This window comes from Argentina anserina, chromosome 5 (assembly GCF_933775445.1).
Source record: "Argentina anserina chromosome 5, drPotAnse1.1, whole genome shotgun sequence".
NCBI classification, from domain to species: Eukaryota; Viridiplantae; Streptophyta; class Magnoliopsida; order Rosales; family Rosaceae; genus Argentina; species Argentina anserina.
The window spans coordinates 27,808,364-27,827,643 of NC_065876.1; the positions used below are offsets into that span (position 1 = coordinate 27,808,364).

At 35.8% G+C, this 19,280-nt stretch overlaps 1 protein-coding gene across 1 annotated transcript; it reads left to right on the top strand.

Moving 5' to 3' along the window:
- The first annotated feature begins 13,364 nt into the window (after positions 1–13,364).
- LOC126793358 (low affinity sulfate transporter 3) lies at positions 13,365–18,579 on the top strand. Its single transcript, XM_050519854.1, has 12 exons — positions 13,365–13,724; positions 13,807–13,855; positions 13,961–14,168; positions 14,255–14,432; positions 14,528–14,593; positions 14,689–14,919; positions 15,011–15,137; positions 15,437–15,723; positions 16,869–17,062; positions 17,159–17,247; positions 18,262–18,338; positions 18,427–18,579. The coding sequence occupies exons 1-12, from the start codon at positions 13,413–13,415 to the stop codon at positions 18,577–18,579; spliced, it is 1,971 nt and encodes a 656-aa protein (XP_050375811.1). The 5' UTR covers positions 13,365–13,412.
- The last annotated feature ends 701 nt before the right edge of the window (positions 18,580–19,280 follow it).

Genomic DNA, 19,280 nt, shown 5'->3' on the forward strand with positions numbered 1-19,280 from the left:
TGAATAGGGACAGTGAATAGTACTGTGAACATTAAATTCGTAAAACCGAAAATTGCTGAACAGTAACCGATTATTACTGTTTCGGCATTTAAAGGTTTACGAAACGGTTCTAAATTCTTTTCTTATCTTTTCAAGGTGATCGATAAATAAAGGAAATGAATGATCTTCGGAAATTGTGAAATTTCGCTCGAGTTGATAAGGTGAGTAAAATCTCACATAAGTACGAATCTACTCTCGCGGTGATTCAATATTTTGCAAGAGTATTTAATAATGAATGACAAACATGTATACAATATAGTGGATTACATATATATTGTATAAATGGTAATAAGTACATATATATATATATATAGTTCATTTTATTATATACTGTTATTAATTCATTAGAAATGGTCATTTCAATGACGAGAAATTGTGTATTGAGCATGTGTTTGTGAAATATGACATGTATAGGATATAGTGGACTATATATATTGTATAAATGGTAAATAAATACGAATATATATAGTTTGCTATATAATATACTATTATGATTTTTATTGTGATTATATCGAGCATAATTTTGAAACGTACAATATGATGTGTGATTATTGTACGTGATTTTAACACGGAAATTGTTAAAATATGTGATTTGTCTTCGGACGTGATGTTTGTACAATATGATGTGAGATTATTGTACATGTTTGGCAAGTCGGAACCTAGCCTTTGGCCGGGCGAAAGTTACGATACAGTTAGAGCTCTAGTCTGTCCGCCATAGTACTACATGGGAGGTAACATGTGGTTATCTGCTCATGAGTACTCATATTGTTTTGGATGTTGAGTAGCGGGTGGTTACCCAATATCACCATAGTACTACATGGGAGGTAACAGGTGGTTATCTGCTCATGAGTACTCAGATTGTTTTGGATGTTGGGTAGCGGGTGGTTACCCAATGTCAGCGTAGTACTGCATGTGAGGTAACGGGTGGTTATCTGCTCATGGGTACTCAGATTTTTTGGATGTTGGGTAGCGGGTGGCTATCCAATATCGGCGGTGTATTACGAGAGGGGTAACAGATGTGTACCAGCGTTCTTGGTACCCGTATTATAAATGCATTTGGGTAACCAGAAGGGTTACTTAATTTCTCATGAGCGCTTCTTTTCATATTTCTTTGGGACAACCAGATGGGCCGTCCATTGACTCATGAGTGCATTTATATTTGTTTGATTTCTGGATGTTCGTATATATATTAATATGCGAGTTATATTTTCATTTTACTCATACGAGCTGTAAAGCTTACCGGGTTTGTGTTTACAATCCCGGTGCACCAATTCGATGGTGTAGTGGATAACTCCGCAGGTGTGGATTAGCGGGAATTGACGGACCGCTCAGAGGACTTGAAGTTATTTATCTCCAGCTTGTGTGAGGTTTTTATTGTGGATTGTGTGAGAACTTGTGAGGATTCATTTGTGGGTTTGGCGAGAGATTGTGAGGATTATTACATTTCCATTTTATGTAATGTCGAATTATAAATTTGGTTTGTAATAATTGGTTTGTCTGAGTTGTATTGCGAACAAAGTAATGATCCACTGTGGCATGTAAAATGATTTCGATTCATTGAGATTGTTTTGGTGTTTCACGACTTTGAAATTTTGAGTTTTTATGCTCGAAATTTTAGGGTCGTTACACTTGCATCTGAAACAGCTGCTCATCTTGTTTTGGAATTGGTTTTGGTTCTTAATAGATCGTTTGATAACCCTTGAGCTGTTACTCTTGGTGTTTCTCGATCTCCTTGGTTACGATTACGGTTACAATTACGGCTTCCCGCCCTTTGACACGACTTTTGTGACATGTGTAGTGCAGCAATGTTTTAGGGCATCAAGTCACATGGTTACCCGGTTACCTTTATTTCTTGATGCGTTTGTGCATCTAGTTACGAGTTGTTGCTCTCACAATTACCTTAAATGCATTTGTACATCTCGCTATCTTTTATTGTGTTTTGATGCTTCATCGTTTTATGTTTTCTTTTTCTAGTTTTTTAATATAATTTCGTCCTTGTTTGAAAAAAAAATGTCACTATTATATGACTTCATGAATAAATACTAGATTATTCCTTGATCTCTGTGGTGCCTTAGTTTGTGTGGATAGTTGAAACTTGAAACATGTAATTATCAGTGACAGGGTAGCTATTACATTTTCTTAGATAAGGACGTCTGCATCAATGGTTTTGGTGTAGATTTTCATTTTTGCACAACTTTTCGATCGAATTTCCTCATCTCCACAGTCTAGTATCTAAATAATATTTTGTAGATCATCTCTGCAAAAATTCATTCAATTTGGTAATCGTTAAAGCCCTTAAACTCAAAAAACCAATGAACGAACCGAATTCTATCAAACTTGAACCGTTCATGTTTATAACAGACAAACACAATTTTGAGGGCCTTAATGATTATCAAATTTGCTGAAATTTTGTAGAGATAATCTACATAATATTATTTAAATACCTGACGGTGAAAATGAGGAATTTCATTCGAAAAGTGGTGCACAAATAGAAATCCGCACTAAAATCATTGGTGCGAACATCCGCAATCAAGAAGCTCTGGGTTAGTTATCCCCTAAATTAATTATTAATTATATATATATGCACCCGTGCATACAATAATAAAATTTTTATATACACTCCTCAAAACTCTTAATATAGACAGACTCATTTCTCAATACACCTACTTTAATTTCAACTTCTAATATTTTACTAAATAACCTAAAATATTAATCACAGAAAAAGATAAAAATATTTTATCATTTGACTGTATCTCATTATCTAGTATGATCAGTATATACTAATATATATAGATAATATATATATATATATATGTATTTGTAGATCTTTAAACAAGAAATAATAATTATAAAAAAATGAAGAACACACGCTTCAACGCCTCGGCTGTGTGTTTATATGAAGAAAAGCCAAATGGCTCATTTTGTGAGATCGAAGAGATTAACAAGTTATATATGAATTTTAAATTATTTGTGGAAAGATATAAATGAATCAACTATTATCCAAATTTCTCATATAAAGTTCTTTTATAATACAAGTGATCTTAAATTCTCTTGCAATTTCACAATAATTAGTTTCCAATTTTATTTTGATTTTGATTTTTAAATTTGTTTCATATGTTCCAAATTTGTTATATATGGTTGTTTTGGTCCTTTTACGTAACTACATAATCTCATTTTAATTCTAAAATATTAGGGATGTGTATGGTTTAGAAAGTGTATATAAAATTTCTCCTAAGATAATCCTTTCCCTAGAAAAGGGAGGTCATGATATATCCGTAGCATTTTGAGCTTATATAGTTCTAATATTCTGGTCCATTAATACCTTTCTTTTGTAGAAAAGGCACCAAAGATGGGTTTAAAGCTATGTCATAACCCCATTTTTCTCCCCATTTCTCCGCACCCGCGCCTTTAGTGGCGAAATTTCCTTCCTTCCGACCGACCCGACCCGACTTTTCTGGCCGACTCTGGCGGTTTCAGGTGACCGGGCCGACTTAGATAGCTTCGTCTCCTCCTTGTGCACCTCCCTGTGGTGGTGGATCATGGAGTAGCACGCCGGTTTCCACGCATCGAAGCCCGAAAGTCGACCCGAATACCTATCGGTGACCCGGTTGTGTTCTTCAATTTTCCGGCGATCTCCGGTGAGTTTAGGCTTCACCACCGGTCTCAAACTCCTTGCCTCAACATCGTCAACAATCCATGCAAATATTTTGAGCTAAATCGAAAGGTCAGAACTCGAATCAAGAAATTTCAATTCTAGGGTTCATGATTTGGGATTTTTCGGAAATTCAAAAATTAGAGGTTTTAAGCTTTGATTTAGACTTTGTTGTGAACTGGAAAGTTGTTAGGAATGTCATTTAAATTGTGGTGGTGAAATTTGGTGGTCATTAGAGGCGGTTGGCGAACAGTGGCGCCGCATGAACAGTGTTCATAAATAGTAATGTGAACAGTGATCATGAACATTACTGTGACAGTGCTGTTAGTAAACAGTGTATTGTGAACAGTGTTTTGGTAAAAACAGTAACTGTGACCAGTGTTTTAGTAAAACATTACATTGGAACAATGATTAGTAAAAACAGTAAAAACATGAACAATGTTCTGTGAATAATATTTTATGAACAACATTTATCTGTACTGAAACCGTCACCTGGGATTTTTGGGTGACAGATGGGTTGCCAAATGCCCGGCGGTGTACTGCATGAGGGGTAATGGATGAGTACATGGGTCTTATAAGTACCCGTATTATAAAAGTAATTGGGTAAACAGATGAGTTGCATGATTTCTCACGAGCACTTATATTTTCAGATATTATTAGACTACCAAATGGGCCGTCCAATGACTCATGAGTACATTTAAAATTAAATGTTTTCAGTATTTTTCTTTTGGATATTGGGTAGCGAGAGGTTGCCCAATGTCTGACGGCGTACTTCATGAGGGGTAACAGAGGTGTACCAGCGCTCATGAGTACCCGTATTATAAATGTATTTGGGTAAACAAAGGGGTTGCCCTATTTCTCATGAGCACTTATATTTTCAGATATTATTGGACAACCAGATGGGTCGTCTAATGACTCATGAGTACATTTATAATTATATGTTTTCAGTATGCTTATTTTGTATTTATACACGAGTTGTATTGTTGTTTTACTCATACGAGCTGCAAAGCTTACCGGGTTTGTGTTTACAATCCCGGTGCACCTATTCGATGGTGTAGGGGATAGTTCTGCAGGTGTGGATTAGCAGAATTGATGGACTATTCTGAAGACGTCAAAGATTTCTTTCTACTATTAGTGGTGATGATTGAGTAAATTTTACATTTCCATTGGTTGTGTATTATTCGAGTTGACTGAGTCATGATGTGGACTCAGTTTCGATACACTGTTATGATAAGATGATTTCAGTATATTTGAGATTGTTTTTGAGTTTTCATGGCTTCGAATTCGAATTCTTATCATTCAAAATTCGGGGTATTGACAGTTGGTATGAGAGAGTAGGTTGCATATTTAGCCATTGATCAATATCATCCAGGAGCGATGACCCGACTGCAGCGGATTCCCATCACATGCTCCTCAGTATTGATACGTCACTGGGTACGTAAGAGTGTTAGGAGCCACACCTGAAGGTTTGGTCCTCTAAATAGAAGTGTTGTGATGATACTTCGATGATTCATGTTCCCTCTAAATATCTTGATTAATAGCGGGACACATGAGTAGAATGTACCTTACTTATTTTTGACTACCTTACTAGAGTACTGGTTGATATGGGAGCATCAAACTCTTTTATTGCTAGTTCGGTAGTAGAGGTGTTAGGGTTGATTCCTACAGCTCTTGGAAGTACTTTATGTGTTACTTCAGCTTTTGGAGTGTCTCTTGAGCTTGAGACAATCTGCAAGGCTTGTCCTATTGTGATTGGGGGTAGAGAATTCCCTGCTTACTTGATAGTGATTCCGGACTACACCTATGATGTGATCTTAAGAATTGATTGGTTGAGGTCACATCATGCTTTGATCGATTGCTTGGACATAGTAGTGTTTTTCCATTGTCCTGGGGAGCCAGTTTTTCGTTATCATTGCCTCAAGTCGGACAATGCCATGAGAGCACGAGTCTTGGCACATGTGGAGTCTGTGGATCAGGAATTAGCTATCACAGACATTGTTGTGGTATCCGAGTATAGTGAGGTGTTTCAGGAGATACTGAGTTTACCTTCTTGGAGAGTTGTCGATTTCTTTATTGATATTGTACCTAGTATAGCACATGTGTCGAAGGCGCCTTATGGGATGGGACAGAACGAGCTTAAAGAATTAAAAGTGCATATAGATGGCCTTGAGAAGGAAAAGTTAGGGTTTCTATATATAGTTCATAAATAATCGTAAATTGTTTTCTAACCCAACTCATTATGAAATCTTGCTCAGCCCTGCTCCGGATCAGAGGGAAAAGCTAGGGTTTCATTTCCTATATACTTTAGTCTGGATCTGCTCTTGATCGAATTAATGGAACTACCTTTCACGCAAATTAAATCTATATCAAGCAATTGTACATTCTACCGATCGATGTGTTTTGAAAGTTTAATTTCTACTTAATTTTCTTGAAGCCTAGAACAGTCAATTGCAACTCTGATTTATTAAATTGCATGCATGCATGGATCTACTTATATTAGCTTAATTTAGCTAGCTTATGATCCAAATTCCTACACGAACGTGAATATATTCCATTGTGATGCCATAGTGTTAATTATCAAGAGTACGTGAGTAATTGTTCATTTTAGTATTGTGTCGCTTTAAACACAAAAGATCTCTCAAGTAGATTAATTTGATCATACAGAAATACCTGGTGATCAGCTGAAAAATTAGAGTTTTTAATTAGTAATTAGTCTCACATTATTGAAGCCACAAACACGTCCCGATGGCCGATGCCCAGATCATGGTGTAAAACATTGCTCCCCAAAATTTAAAATTATCGATTGTTTTACCGTCCTCCTTTTAGTTCTTGTTTTCTAAACCTAACACATCATTAACACACTCAACAGTCCAAATTAACCATATATTGAGTGAGATACCATCAATCTTGTTAAAGATGATCATGCTAATATGAAACAACATATCACACCAACAAAGAAGTCACAAACAATTAATGACACACAATCCTTAACATACAAACACAACACACAATCCTTGATATACAAACACAATAGTACACAATCCTTGACATACAAGCCTACAAATATTTACCATTGACAAAACTATCAATGTGTTCAATGCATCAATAAATTCTCAATTGTATATTGGTAGAATAGTTGTACTATCATATCTATATAAGAGCATCTTGTAATAGATAGTTGAATATCAAGTATATACACCAATTTTGGTTTTAATCTCTCTTGATTTCATTTAGTTTAACTAATCTTTCACCATATAAGTACGAAGGATGAACAATTCACCGTCATCTCTAAATTGAAGCTGTTCATAAGTTGCAATGAAATCAAGAGCTAGCTAGCATATGCAGTAAAGCCATGTCCAAACTAAAGCCCCTTTCAACCGAGCTAAACACATGCGTGGAGCCTTCTTAGGTTTATATCAACTCGCCACTGACGGGACTAAAGGGATATTGGAAGCTTGCAAAAGTTAAAAAGCCAAGTTCAAGTAAATTAGAACCTAAATGGCTCAGTGAAGCCACTTTTGATGCATGTTAATTTAAGCAGTACCGGTACCCTAAACTTAATGAGAGAAATAATTAAATAATAGCGTGAGAATTATAACAACTTAATGGATCGGATTAGAAATAGATGTTTTAATGGGGGTGAAGAGGCGTAAACTTATCGTTGTTCCGATGGGTACTTTCTGAGGTCTTAGAGATCAACGATAATTAAGCGAACGAGGCGTAGAGGTTTTACTCATAAGAAAAGCTGAAGAATAAGGAGTTGCTCTTCGCATGTCCACTGAAATTCTCTACCACATTAATTTTTTTCGATTGAAAATTCTCCACCACATTCTGCACTAAGGAAATGAACATACTGCAAGCAACTGAGAGCATTCATGAAGCTTCTTCCTATAAAGAAGCTAGATCGAGTGCAACTTTCAGATGACTAGGACAAGGCTCTATAAGGAATGTGAGGTCGGATGGTCGAAAAGCCGCACAAATACTCAAGAATCAACGGTACGTGGTGGACTGGTGGTGAGAAACTACTGTGTTGAAATTAATGGGGAGTCTCAATATAGACCTCTGATTGCTAACATATTAAGGGGACCATGGCACAAACTCCACAAAGTCATATCAAGGCCAACCTCCTCCAATCATCCACACACAGATATGTATTTATCAGCAGTGCAATGAAGAGAAGTTCATCTATTATCCCAATCCTAAATTGATGATGGTGCATATATTGGTGCTGCAGCTTTATTCACATGACATTAACCCAATTTATCTCCTTGTAAATGCCCAAATGTCACTTTCCAAGGACCATGAGGTGTCTAACGTACCATATCTTGTATACTCGTTTTATAAGGAACAACACAACAGTGCAATATAAAAAATCTATTGATGCTATGCGTACATTGTTCAAGATAGAGTTGCGCGCATAACATGTGGTTTCCTTTATTTGGCATTGTTGATGCTTTGAGCCGCAGTTGATTATATGAATAATATGATGTCCCTATTGCTTATGGCTGGATTGACAATATATCTGCGATGGGAATGCATGCATTAGTAGTTTTCTGAAGTGCGAGTAGTTCTTGGTTCCGGCCAGTTTCTGATCGCTTAACCAGCTGCAATATCGCTTAAAAATGTCAAATATATATTGTCAATTCAACTCGGCAATATAATAGAGGGACGACCTATTATGAATTTATGATTATCATACACCTAAGCGCACGAGTCAAATGGGATGCTGTGATATTCACCTAGTCACCTAGCTAGAGATGGAGCCTATAAGGTAGTACGTGTAGCTAGTATGGTACATGATTACTAAATATCCACAAAATCTTAGTGTAAGCACTGATCGAGCAATGTGTTTAGGAACATTATTATCCTTGCAGTACCGGGATAATGGGTCGTGATCGACTCCAAACGCGGCAGGGAGGAGGAGTGTTGAGTGAGACCGATGCTATAATGAGGCATCGTAACGAGTGCTTACATACTCTCACATCAAATAGGCACATTTGGAACTCAGAGGAACACAAGTCGATTCCCTAGCTATCCTCCATTGCAGATTAAATTTGGATGAAAAGTTCTAGTGTATACACATTTAGAACTTAGGAACAAAAGTCTCTATTCATTCCTCAGTCATCACCCATTGTGACACTAGCGTCCGTATCGTGTCCTGTAAATAGGATGATAGATGTGATTGTGCATGTGGCAGAAGCAAAGCAACCTTCTATAAATTTTACATTACTGTCGTAGTTATAAACTTATAATTAGGCTAATTACAGTAAACATGGAGCTTTTCAGGAAAATAGTAGTTAGTGTATATATGCAAATTTATCAGATGTCTTGCACCTTTCTGGTTATTCGTGGTAGGTATTGGGCAATGAGCAAGGTCTGTGACTTGGTCTTCGATGCAGGCAAACAATTATGGAGGGGAGATATATATTCTTCAAAGTAGCCAAAGCGCACATGTACTATTATTGTCACGACCCCGAATTTCGAATGATAAAAATTTGAATTTTAAGTCATGAAAACTCTAAAACAATCTCAACTATATTGAAATCATCTTATCATAACAGTGTATCGAAACTGAGTCTACATCATGATTCAGTCGATTTGAATAATACACAACCAATGGAAATGTATAATTCACTCAATCCTCACCACAAACAGCAGAAAGAAATCTCCGACAATCTTCAGCGAAACCCCTCTAATTCTGCTAATCCACACCTGCAGAACTATCTCATACACCATCGAATATGTGCACCGGGATTGTAAACACAAACCTGGTAAGCTTTACAGCTCGTATGAGTAACAACAATATAACTCGCATATAAATACAAAAGAAAAATACTAAAAATATTTAATTATAAATGTACTCATGAGTCACAGGACGGTCTATCTGGTTGTCCAATAATATCTGAAAATATAAATGCTCATGAGAATCGGGCAACTCATCTGTTTACCCAAATACATTTATAATACGGGTACTCATGAGACTCATGTACTCATCTGTTACCCCTCATGCTAGTACGCCGCCAGACATTGGGCAACTATCTGTTACCCAATATCCAAAAATATGGGTACTCATAAGCCGGTAACCCATATGTTACCTCTCATGCCAATACACCGGCAGACAGACTAGAGCTCTAACTACATCGTAATTTTTGCCCAACCAAGGCTAGGTTCCGATATGCCAACACGTCCGAAGACAAAAAACACGTCCGAAGACAGAAAACGTTTTAACAAAACTCAATGTTAAAAACGCGTATAATAACAATCCACCCATGTTATTGTACTACAACAAGCGACTTTTGCTCAAATAAAATAAATATAGTTGCCACAGTATAATTCGTTTGGAAATAAGAACGTAACAGTATATAATATAGCAACTCATATATATGTATCGTATTTACCATTTTATACACATACACAACCCACTATATTATATATATGTCATAATTCGATTTTTTTAAGAAAACGTAAATATTAGTCACCACCAAGAGTATGCTCGTCATAGTGAGATTTATTCACATTCACCATAGTCCATAATCACAAAAACCTTTTCAAAATCATTTATTAAAATATTATTTCACTTACCATGAACCGTAGACGATCAAGTTCATGTAATTTAAACCAAAACATATTTTTAAAATAATTTTTATAAACTAGTGATGCAACGACTATGGTGACAACTCAAACTAAATTCATAAGTATAATACTACTTCGATCATGATGATCATTGTGAGGTTTACTCACCTTATTTCCTACGTGCAACTTCCACGACACTGAAAGTAATTTCCTCACTCGTTTCGTCAGTCGCCTAAAGCATGATAAAATGCTTAGAAAATGATACGTAAAATATCAGGTGATGATTTTCGGTACAGCTAAATGCTATTCATAAAACACTGTTTTTCACAAAACACTGTGCATGTTTTACTGTTTTACAGAACAATGCACACAGTTACTGTTCACATAACACTGTTCATATGTAATTGGCATAAATGCCGATTTGCACCCCAAATTTGGCTGAAATTGTCAATTTACACCCCGAACTTGCATTTGAGTCAATTTACCTCCTAAACTTGGTAAAAATTGCCGATTTACACCCCGAACTTGTATTTGAGTCAATTTACCTCCTAAACTTGGTAAAAATTGCCGATTTGCACCCTATCCGTTAAATTTAACTGTTTCTATCCAATTTTGCGTCACATGTCATGCATTTAAGGGGTAGTATTGTCATTATATATTTATATTTTTCTTAAAAACAAATAAAAATATTCTTTAAAATGAGAATTATTTTGTTAATCAAATTATTTATTTACATCTTTTTTTCTACCTACTTAATCCTACTTTGAATTATATATTCAATATACCCACCCATTCAAATATAGTGTGTTGTGTATAAATATATTTTTATATGTACACATTGTTGGAGGATGAACAAAACGAGAATAATAACGACGTAATAGAACAGAACGTAACCGTTTATTGATTGATAATGAGGCCAATATATAGGCATTACATAACCACAATCCCGTAGAATTCGGAGTCCTAATCTATTACAGAGATGCGAATCTATCTCTAACAGAAAACTTAATAAGGCTAAGACACACACAATGGTAGAATAGTAATTCTCTCGGAACACACATTTATTTTTAATTTTTAATGTATTTATTTATTTATATTTTTTCTAATATTTTTTAACATACCATATCACATAAAATAATAAATATATAAATCAATAACATGTTTCGAAAAAATAAACATTGTAGCAAGTGTTCCTCTTAAGTAATTTTATTAATTTATTTCATTATTCAATATGAATAAATATATAATGACAATATTACCCCTTAAATGCATGACATGTGACGCAAAATTGGATAGAAACAGTTAAATTTAACAGATGGGGTGCAAATCGGCAATTTTTACCAAGTTTAGGAGGTAAATTGACTCAAATACAAGTTCGGGGTGTAAATCGGCAATTTTTACCAAGTTTAGGAGGTAAATTGACTCAGATGCAAGTTCGGGGTGCAAATTAACAATTTCAGCCAAGTTTGGGGTGCAACTTGGCATTTATGCCTATGTAATTATGTATTGTTTACATAATACTGTTCATGTGCCGCCACTGTTCACTGACCGCCACCAATGACCACCAAATTTCACCACCACAATCTAAATGAGATTCCTAACAACTTTATACTACACAACAAAGTCTAAATCAAAGTTTAAAACCTCCAATTTCAGAATTTCCGAAAAATCTCAAATCAAGAACCCTAGAATTGAAATTTCTTGGTTCGAGTTCTTACCTTTCGATTTAGCTCAAAACCTTTACAGGGGTTGTTGACGATGTTGAGGCAAGGAGTTTGAGACCGGTGGTGAAGCCTAAACTCGTCGGAGATCGCCAAAAAATTGAAGAAAACAACCGGGTCACTGATGGGTATTCGGGTCGACTTCCCGGCTTCGATGCATGGAAACCGGTGTGGTACTCCACGATCCACCACCACAGGAAGGCGCGCAAGGAGGAGACGAAGCTATCTGGGTTGGCCCGGTCGCCTGAAACCGCCGGAGTCAGCCAGAAAAGTCGGGTCGAGTCGGCCGGATCCGGGTCAGGTCGGAAGGAAATTTTCGCCTCTAAAGGCGCGGGTACGGAGAAAGGGGGAGGAAAATGAGGTTATGACAATTGTCTTCTTGTCTTTGTACTTGGGACAAAAATCTTATTATTCTCCTTGTAATTAAGATACAGTTATGAAGCTTAATTGTCCTGGACAATCTTCAGGATGCTGCAGCTATACCAAAAAAACACAGACAAATTTCTTGTTTGGCCTCATTGAGAAAAACACAAGCTAGTTGTTGTGAACTTGTGATTAACTCACTCGATCACATGCTTCCTTCATTTATAATATAAGAGCTCACGAGTTTATTGATTGATTCAAGAATTACATTAAGCTTCATTTATAAAAATAATTAAGAGCTGTACGTTCAAGTGGATATAATTAAGGTAATAATAGTTGTCATATAAGAAAATAGGAGACTAATACTTCATCCCTCACAATTATGCTCTTAGTCTTTCTCTTTAGCCATAGAAGTCTCAAGTCTGTATCTGTTTACTTTTCTAGAAAGAAAGTAAAATCACCAACTTTGATCCTATGAGCTTGCTGGTTTTGGAACTTGGAAATACAAAGCACTTCAACGAAGAAACCTTGGAAAACAAGTTACAGTATTAGCTGATTAACATCTCTGTGATTTCATCATTTCATCGATCAACTATCTGATACTAAGTCGAAGAGTAAATTGATCACCTTGAGGAGTTTCAAAAGACCAGTAACAAAAAAACATTTTGCTTGATGAAGTGTCACTTTTAGTCTTACAAATTGCCTCTGCTTGAGAAATATATATATTTTAAATCTGTTCACCCCAGGACCCAAAAGCAAGATTCATCTATATATATTTGAGGAATAAAATTAAAGGATCTGAAGTCAGTGTTATTGAATGAGAAGCAATTGACTCAAACTGTATGGTTGGATGAACTGTTCATCATCCATATGCAATGTTATCCATAATTGTGTCAAAACACACTCGAGGAGCACTATTCATCAGAATCCATATATATTTAATTACTACATTCATTTACATACACATCTCTGTCATGGGTTTGGTACAAAGTTAGCACTGGGGGAGCTACTTAACATGTCACTTGTGATCAGAGTTTACCCAAACACTTCAAATTAACACCTCCATGGGTTCAGCTCATATTGATCAGACCACCTTCACTGCTGTGGAGCTCCAGCAGCTTCATCATCAGGACTTAACCACTCAAAGGGTTGAGAGGGCTCAGTGGGTGCTCAAATCTCCTGAGCCACCAAGTCCATGGCAGACACTCCTTCATTCTGTCAAAGCCAATGTATTTCTTCAAGGAAAGAAATACTCAGCTGTTTCATTCTTCAAGGGTCTATTTCCAATTCTTAGCTGGGGAAAAGACTACAAGGCTTCAAAGTTTAGAAATGACTTGATGGCGGGTTTAACTCTTGCTAGCCTTAGTATTCCTCAGGTAGTGAACTCTCAGGTTAATTTATTATACTTAGCAAAGCTTTATAATATTTCCTTCCAATAATATATTCCTTTTCTGACAGAGTATTGGCTATGCTAATCTAGCAAAACTGGATCCTCAGTATGGCTTATGTGAGTGGTTTGAGTCTGTAAACTACATTTTCATTAATTCTGTTATAATAATCAATCTTCTTTTTTATTATTATTTTTTTTTCATTTGGTGTATCATTGATTCAGACACCAGCATTGTTCCACCCTTGGTTTACTCTCTAATGGGGAGTTCAAGAGAGCTAGCTATTGGACCAGTAGCAGTGGTTTCTTTGCTGCTGTCTTCCTTGCTTCAGAAAATTGAAGATCCTACTGTGAACCCTGTTGCTTACAGGAATCTTGTGTTCACTGTGACATTCTTTGCTGGAATTTTCCAAGCTGCATTTGGAATTTTCAGGTATGTTTTTACTTGCATCAGAAGTTGTTAGATTTCACTGACCTTTGTTGAACATAAACAGACCTCTCAGCTGCTCTTAATAACAGGTTGGGATTTCTTGTGGATTTTCTATCACATGCTTCCACTGTTGGGTTCATGGGTGGTGCAGCCATTGTCATTGGTCTTCAACAACTTAAAGGTCTGCTTGGGATCAGTAAATTCACCACCAACACAGATGTGGTCTCAGTCTTAAAATCTGTTTTCAAGTCAGTTATTCATGAACCAGTAAGTTATATAACAGTTTTAGGCTTTTAGCACAACAGATTGTTAAAAAGAAATGGTAATTTATATTCATAACAAAAAAAATTCTTCCATGGCAGTTGTACCCTTTGAATATTGTTCTCGGCTGTGCATTCCTGATTTTCCTCCTAATTGCCAGGTTTATTGTAAGTAAAAAACTTCAAAGATCACAATTCATCATTTCTTCACCTTTCTGTTTCATTTTGAGCCTTCAAAAGTTAATTTTCTCATGAACTTGCAGGGAAAAAAGAACAAGAAACTCTTCTGGTTGCCAGCTATTGCACCCCTTGTATCAGTTGTATTATCAACTCTGATAGTATATTACACAAAAGCTGATAGGCATGGAGTGAAGATAGTAAAACACATTAAAGAGGGTCTAAATCCAAGCTCAGCTCACCAGCTACAACTCACAGGTCCACATGTTGGACAAGCGGCCAAAGCTGGCCTGATATCTGCAATTATTGCTCTTGCTGTGAGTTTGGCATTCCTTTTTCTCTGATAATTTTATTGATTACCTTCATGTTTTTAATGGTAATTAACTTTAATTTTTATTATTTTATTAGGAGGCCATTGCTGTTGGTAGATCATTTGCTTCCATCAAGGGGTACCACCTTGATGGAAACAAGGATATGTTAGCCATGGGCTGCATGAACATTGCTGGATCTTTAACTTCATGCTATGTTGCTACTGGTAAGTCAGTTTGGTGATTTCTCATATCAGAACCTATAGAGGTTCTCTCCTGCTTCCAAAAACGGTCAGACTGTGTTTTATTTGAAAGTAGATATACCATGTAACAGATGAAATAACATATTATGTTTTCACAATGTCAACGCTTACCATTCATTAGACAAAATATTTTCTGAATATCTACACCAGATTGATTGATCGTCTTGCAGGAGAGCTACATATACTTATCATTATTTCAAATACATTTTGCCGATGGTTGTACTAATTAGTAACAAATAATTGATGGATTTTGATTTCTGCAGGTTCATTTTCAAGAACTGCTGTAAATTTTAGTGCAGGGTGTGAAACTGTGGTATCAAACATAGTGATGGCGCTCACTGTTATTGTTTCACTAGAATTACTTACTAGGCTCTTGTACTTTACTCCCACTGCAATCCTTGCTTCAATCATCCTATCAGCTCTGCCTGGACTGATTGATATTAATGAAGCTTACCACATTTGGAAGGTCGACAAATTAGACTTTCTTGCTTGCATTGGTGCATTCTTAGGGGTCTTGTTTGCATCAGTTGAGATTGGCCTTCTTGCTGCGGTAATCATCTTTCCTCGTCCATTTGCATCAGTTGAGATTGGTCTTCTACAGCTATTACATTCACTAATTTTTCTATTGAGGCCGAATTTAACATGTTATTTTGTTATATAATATCTAAACAATCAACTGAGTATAATCTTATTCGAATACATCGTTAGATGTAGAGTTTGAAGGCATAAAGTACTAGACATCTAGTAAGTAAAACATATCAAAGGGAAGCTAACTTGGAAACAAGTTTATCTAAAGTTCAATGGAAAATTTGGAGACTAATGGGTCACTTTCTTATACTTAAATCTCAAAAATACTCAGTAGTGATGGATTTGACAAGAGATTAGAGAAATCGTTGCCTATATTTAGTGTGTTTGGCCCACCAGAGAAGCAATATATGTGGAAGACTGTGGTCAATTCCTCAAGTTATTCACTTTTGCAGATTTTATAGGCTAAGCCATATTATGACTTATTGAGTGGACAAAATGTGAGCTCCATATGTGTAGCATATGTGAGCTCCATACAGGTCTTATATATATGAATCATATCGAAAGTTTTGTAACAGCAATAATAACCAATCTAGCACATCCCCTGTATATCAATTGAAAATCTATTCTTCTTTTTGCAGTATGTGGATTTTCCTTTTCCCAGTTGACATTGCTGCATTTGTGTTAAGGTTGACACTTTATGCATGTGACTGTGTTGGAATGTAAGAACCTGTAGCTGATATGACATAAAAAAATATAGATATGAGGCCTGTTGAATCCAAACCTTCCATGTAGGTACATAGTAGCAGTATATAGAGATCATGTTTCCCACTTTGCTTGGCCATTAGTAACACTAAAATAGTGCTTGATGCTTCTTCCAGTATTATACTGAACCCACTAGATACTGGAGCTTTTTCAAGCATGGGCTGATAGTCTGATACTGATGTAAGCTATCAGATGTATCATAAGTTTTCTTTCTTTGACATAATATTAATTAGAGCTCTCAAACAAATATTTTGAACTCATGCATATTTAGCATTTGAATTTTGAAATGATATGATATGAAATTTGTGAGTCACTCCTGATAAAATTTCTTTCAACTAAATGAAGCACAAGTATCCACTGGGAATATATTGCAAGCTAGCCATTTATTTATTTTATGGCTTGCAGGTAAGCATCTCCTTTGCAAAGATATTGTTAAATGCTCTTAGGCCTGGCATTGAAGTATTAGGGAGACTTCCAAGATCAGACATCTTTTGCAACATGAGACAGTATCCAATGGCCATCAAAACTCCAAGCATCTTGATAATTGGCATCACCTCATCTCTGCTTTGTTTTGCAAATGCCAACTCTGTGAGAGAAAGGTATATATGAACAGTTTAAATTGGATCGATGTCAAGGGTAAATTAATATGATAATTAATTCAATAACTAATGCACTAACCCTATGTTTTGTGTTAGGGTAATGAAGTGGGTGGCAAAAGAAGAGGATGACATTGACAATAAAGAAAAGGGAACAAATGTTCAACATGTGATCCTTGACATGTCCAGTAAGTTTAGTTCATTTATATTAAACATCAAGTAATCTACAGTTTAGTATCATCAAACTGTGACCCATCCAAGTTTCTAAAAAATGCTAAGGGCTAGTCGGGCGGATTGCCGGGGACTAGAGCCTAGGGGCCTAGGCGGGAACCTAGGCAAGGACTAGGTGTTTTGTATTTTTAAATTATTTTTATTTTATTTATGACATATAAAAATTAAAATAACATTATAAACAGGTATTTTAATGGTTATAAATAAGATAAATACTCTAAATATATATGAAATTAAATGTTTAACAATTCAACAACAATAAGTTTGTTTTAGAAAATATAAAAAGTAAATACAATTAAGCAATGCACACGGTCATACATATATAGTTAACCAAATGTATTCAAACAAACTCATAATAAATATATATATTATATAGTTAACAAAAAAAATTTAAAGCAAGACACAGTAGCACACGGTGTCACGAACTCACGGTCATATATATATATATGGTTAGCAAAACAAATATTGAAAATATAGATAACCAAATGTATTCAAACAAACTCATAATAAATATATATATTATATAGTTAACAAAAAAAATTAAAGCAAGACACAGTAACACACGGTGTCACGAACTCACGGTCATATATATTTATATATATATATATATATGGTTAGCAAAACAAATATTGAAAATATAGATAAACCGCCCACAATCCGCCTAGAACACGCCTAGAACTCACCCAGACCCGCCCAGAATACGCCCAGAACCCGCCTAGCCGGGTTTGTTTTTGCTAAAAACGCCCAGACATCCGCACAGCCTAAAATCGGATTGGATTGCCTGCGCCTAGTGTCTAGGCGGCCGCCCAGACCGATTTTTAAAACCTTGGACCCATCTAACACCATTGGTTATGAAGTCAAGGAAATATACCACACTAATACTTTCTGTGCGCGCTAGTATTGAATCATATCATAAGTTTGATGCAAACTGCTAAACTATATTAATTGATGTAAACTTGCCCCTATGACAGATGTGATGAACATAGACACTGCAGGAATTCTTGCATTAGAGGAGATACAGAAGAAGCTGCTATCGCATGGCATAGATGTAAGACATCAATCAGTTCCGAATGTAAGATTTTGATGCACATTAGGTCTGGTAACTGAGATTACTATCTATCTGTGTTTGATTGCAGTTAGTTGTGGCCAACCCAAGGCAAGTGATTCACAGGCTAAAGTTAGCTAAACTGGTAGATAAAATTGGAGAAGAGAGAATTTTCTTGACTGTCAGTGAAGCAGTGGATGCTTGCCTTATGAATTCCAAAGTCGCTGAAGTGATCAGCTGTTGATATATATGATTTAGAAGAAAATGTCTTATTGGTAACTAGTTTATCATTATACTAAACCATGCATATGGTTAGAAAACCCTAATAATGTGTACAGACTATTTCGTCAGCTATGCCTATGAAAGTATGAATTAAAGAAGTTAATTAAGTAGATGCTGAAGTGAAGGTTGTTGTTTAATTACTTATCTTCGTTTCATATTTCTGTTTTTTTTTTCCATCTCTTTTAAAGATTGACGCTAAATGAGTGGCGTTTTCAACTTTTGAATATAGATAAAGTGGAAACAAAAAAAAACCGAAAAGAGTGAGAATCATGTCTAATAATATGATATACACCCTGTTGGTCTACTTTTCTTCAAATACATGCAAATAATTTAATATATTTCTTCTTACAACTGAACTAGCTAGGATCTCCTCTGTCACCAATCCTTACCTTTTTCTTAATGGAGCATGGGGTTTTACGAATTTGTTCTTCTCAAAATGGAAATGACTTGACCATGCAAGTTTTTTCTTTCACTGATTCGAGCATTGTTGTTTGAGGCCTATGCAAACTACTTCAAAACGTCTTGAAAAGTTCAAATGCTCTTCTCTGTTTGTTAAGTCTATTATGCTAATTTTGACTACTCTCTAGCCCAATCCATGCCATGTGATGTTTACATGTATGTATTAGAGTAAAAGAAACATACCCACCGAGCTAGCCTACGCGA

Excerpts from the sequence above, each read along its gene's own strand:
- LOC126793358 (XM_050519854.1), top strand. The coding sequence starts at position 13,413 with ATGGGTTCAGCTCATATTGATCAGACCACCTTCACTGCTGTGGAGCTC. Across the intron at positions 14,920-15,010 it reads CTGCAATTATTGCTCTTGCT|GAGGCCATTGCTGTTGGTAG; the intron begins GTGAGTTTGGCA and ends TTATTTTATTAG. Across the intron at positions 17,248-18,261 it reads TGTGATCCTTGACATGTCCA|ATGTGATGAACATAGACACT; the intron begins GTAAGTTTAGTT and ends CCCCTATGACAG.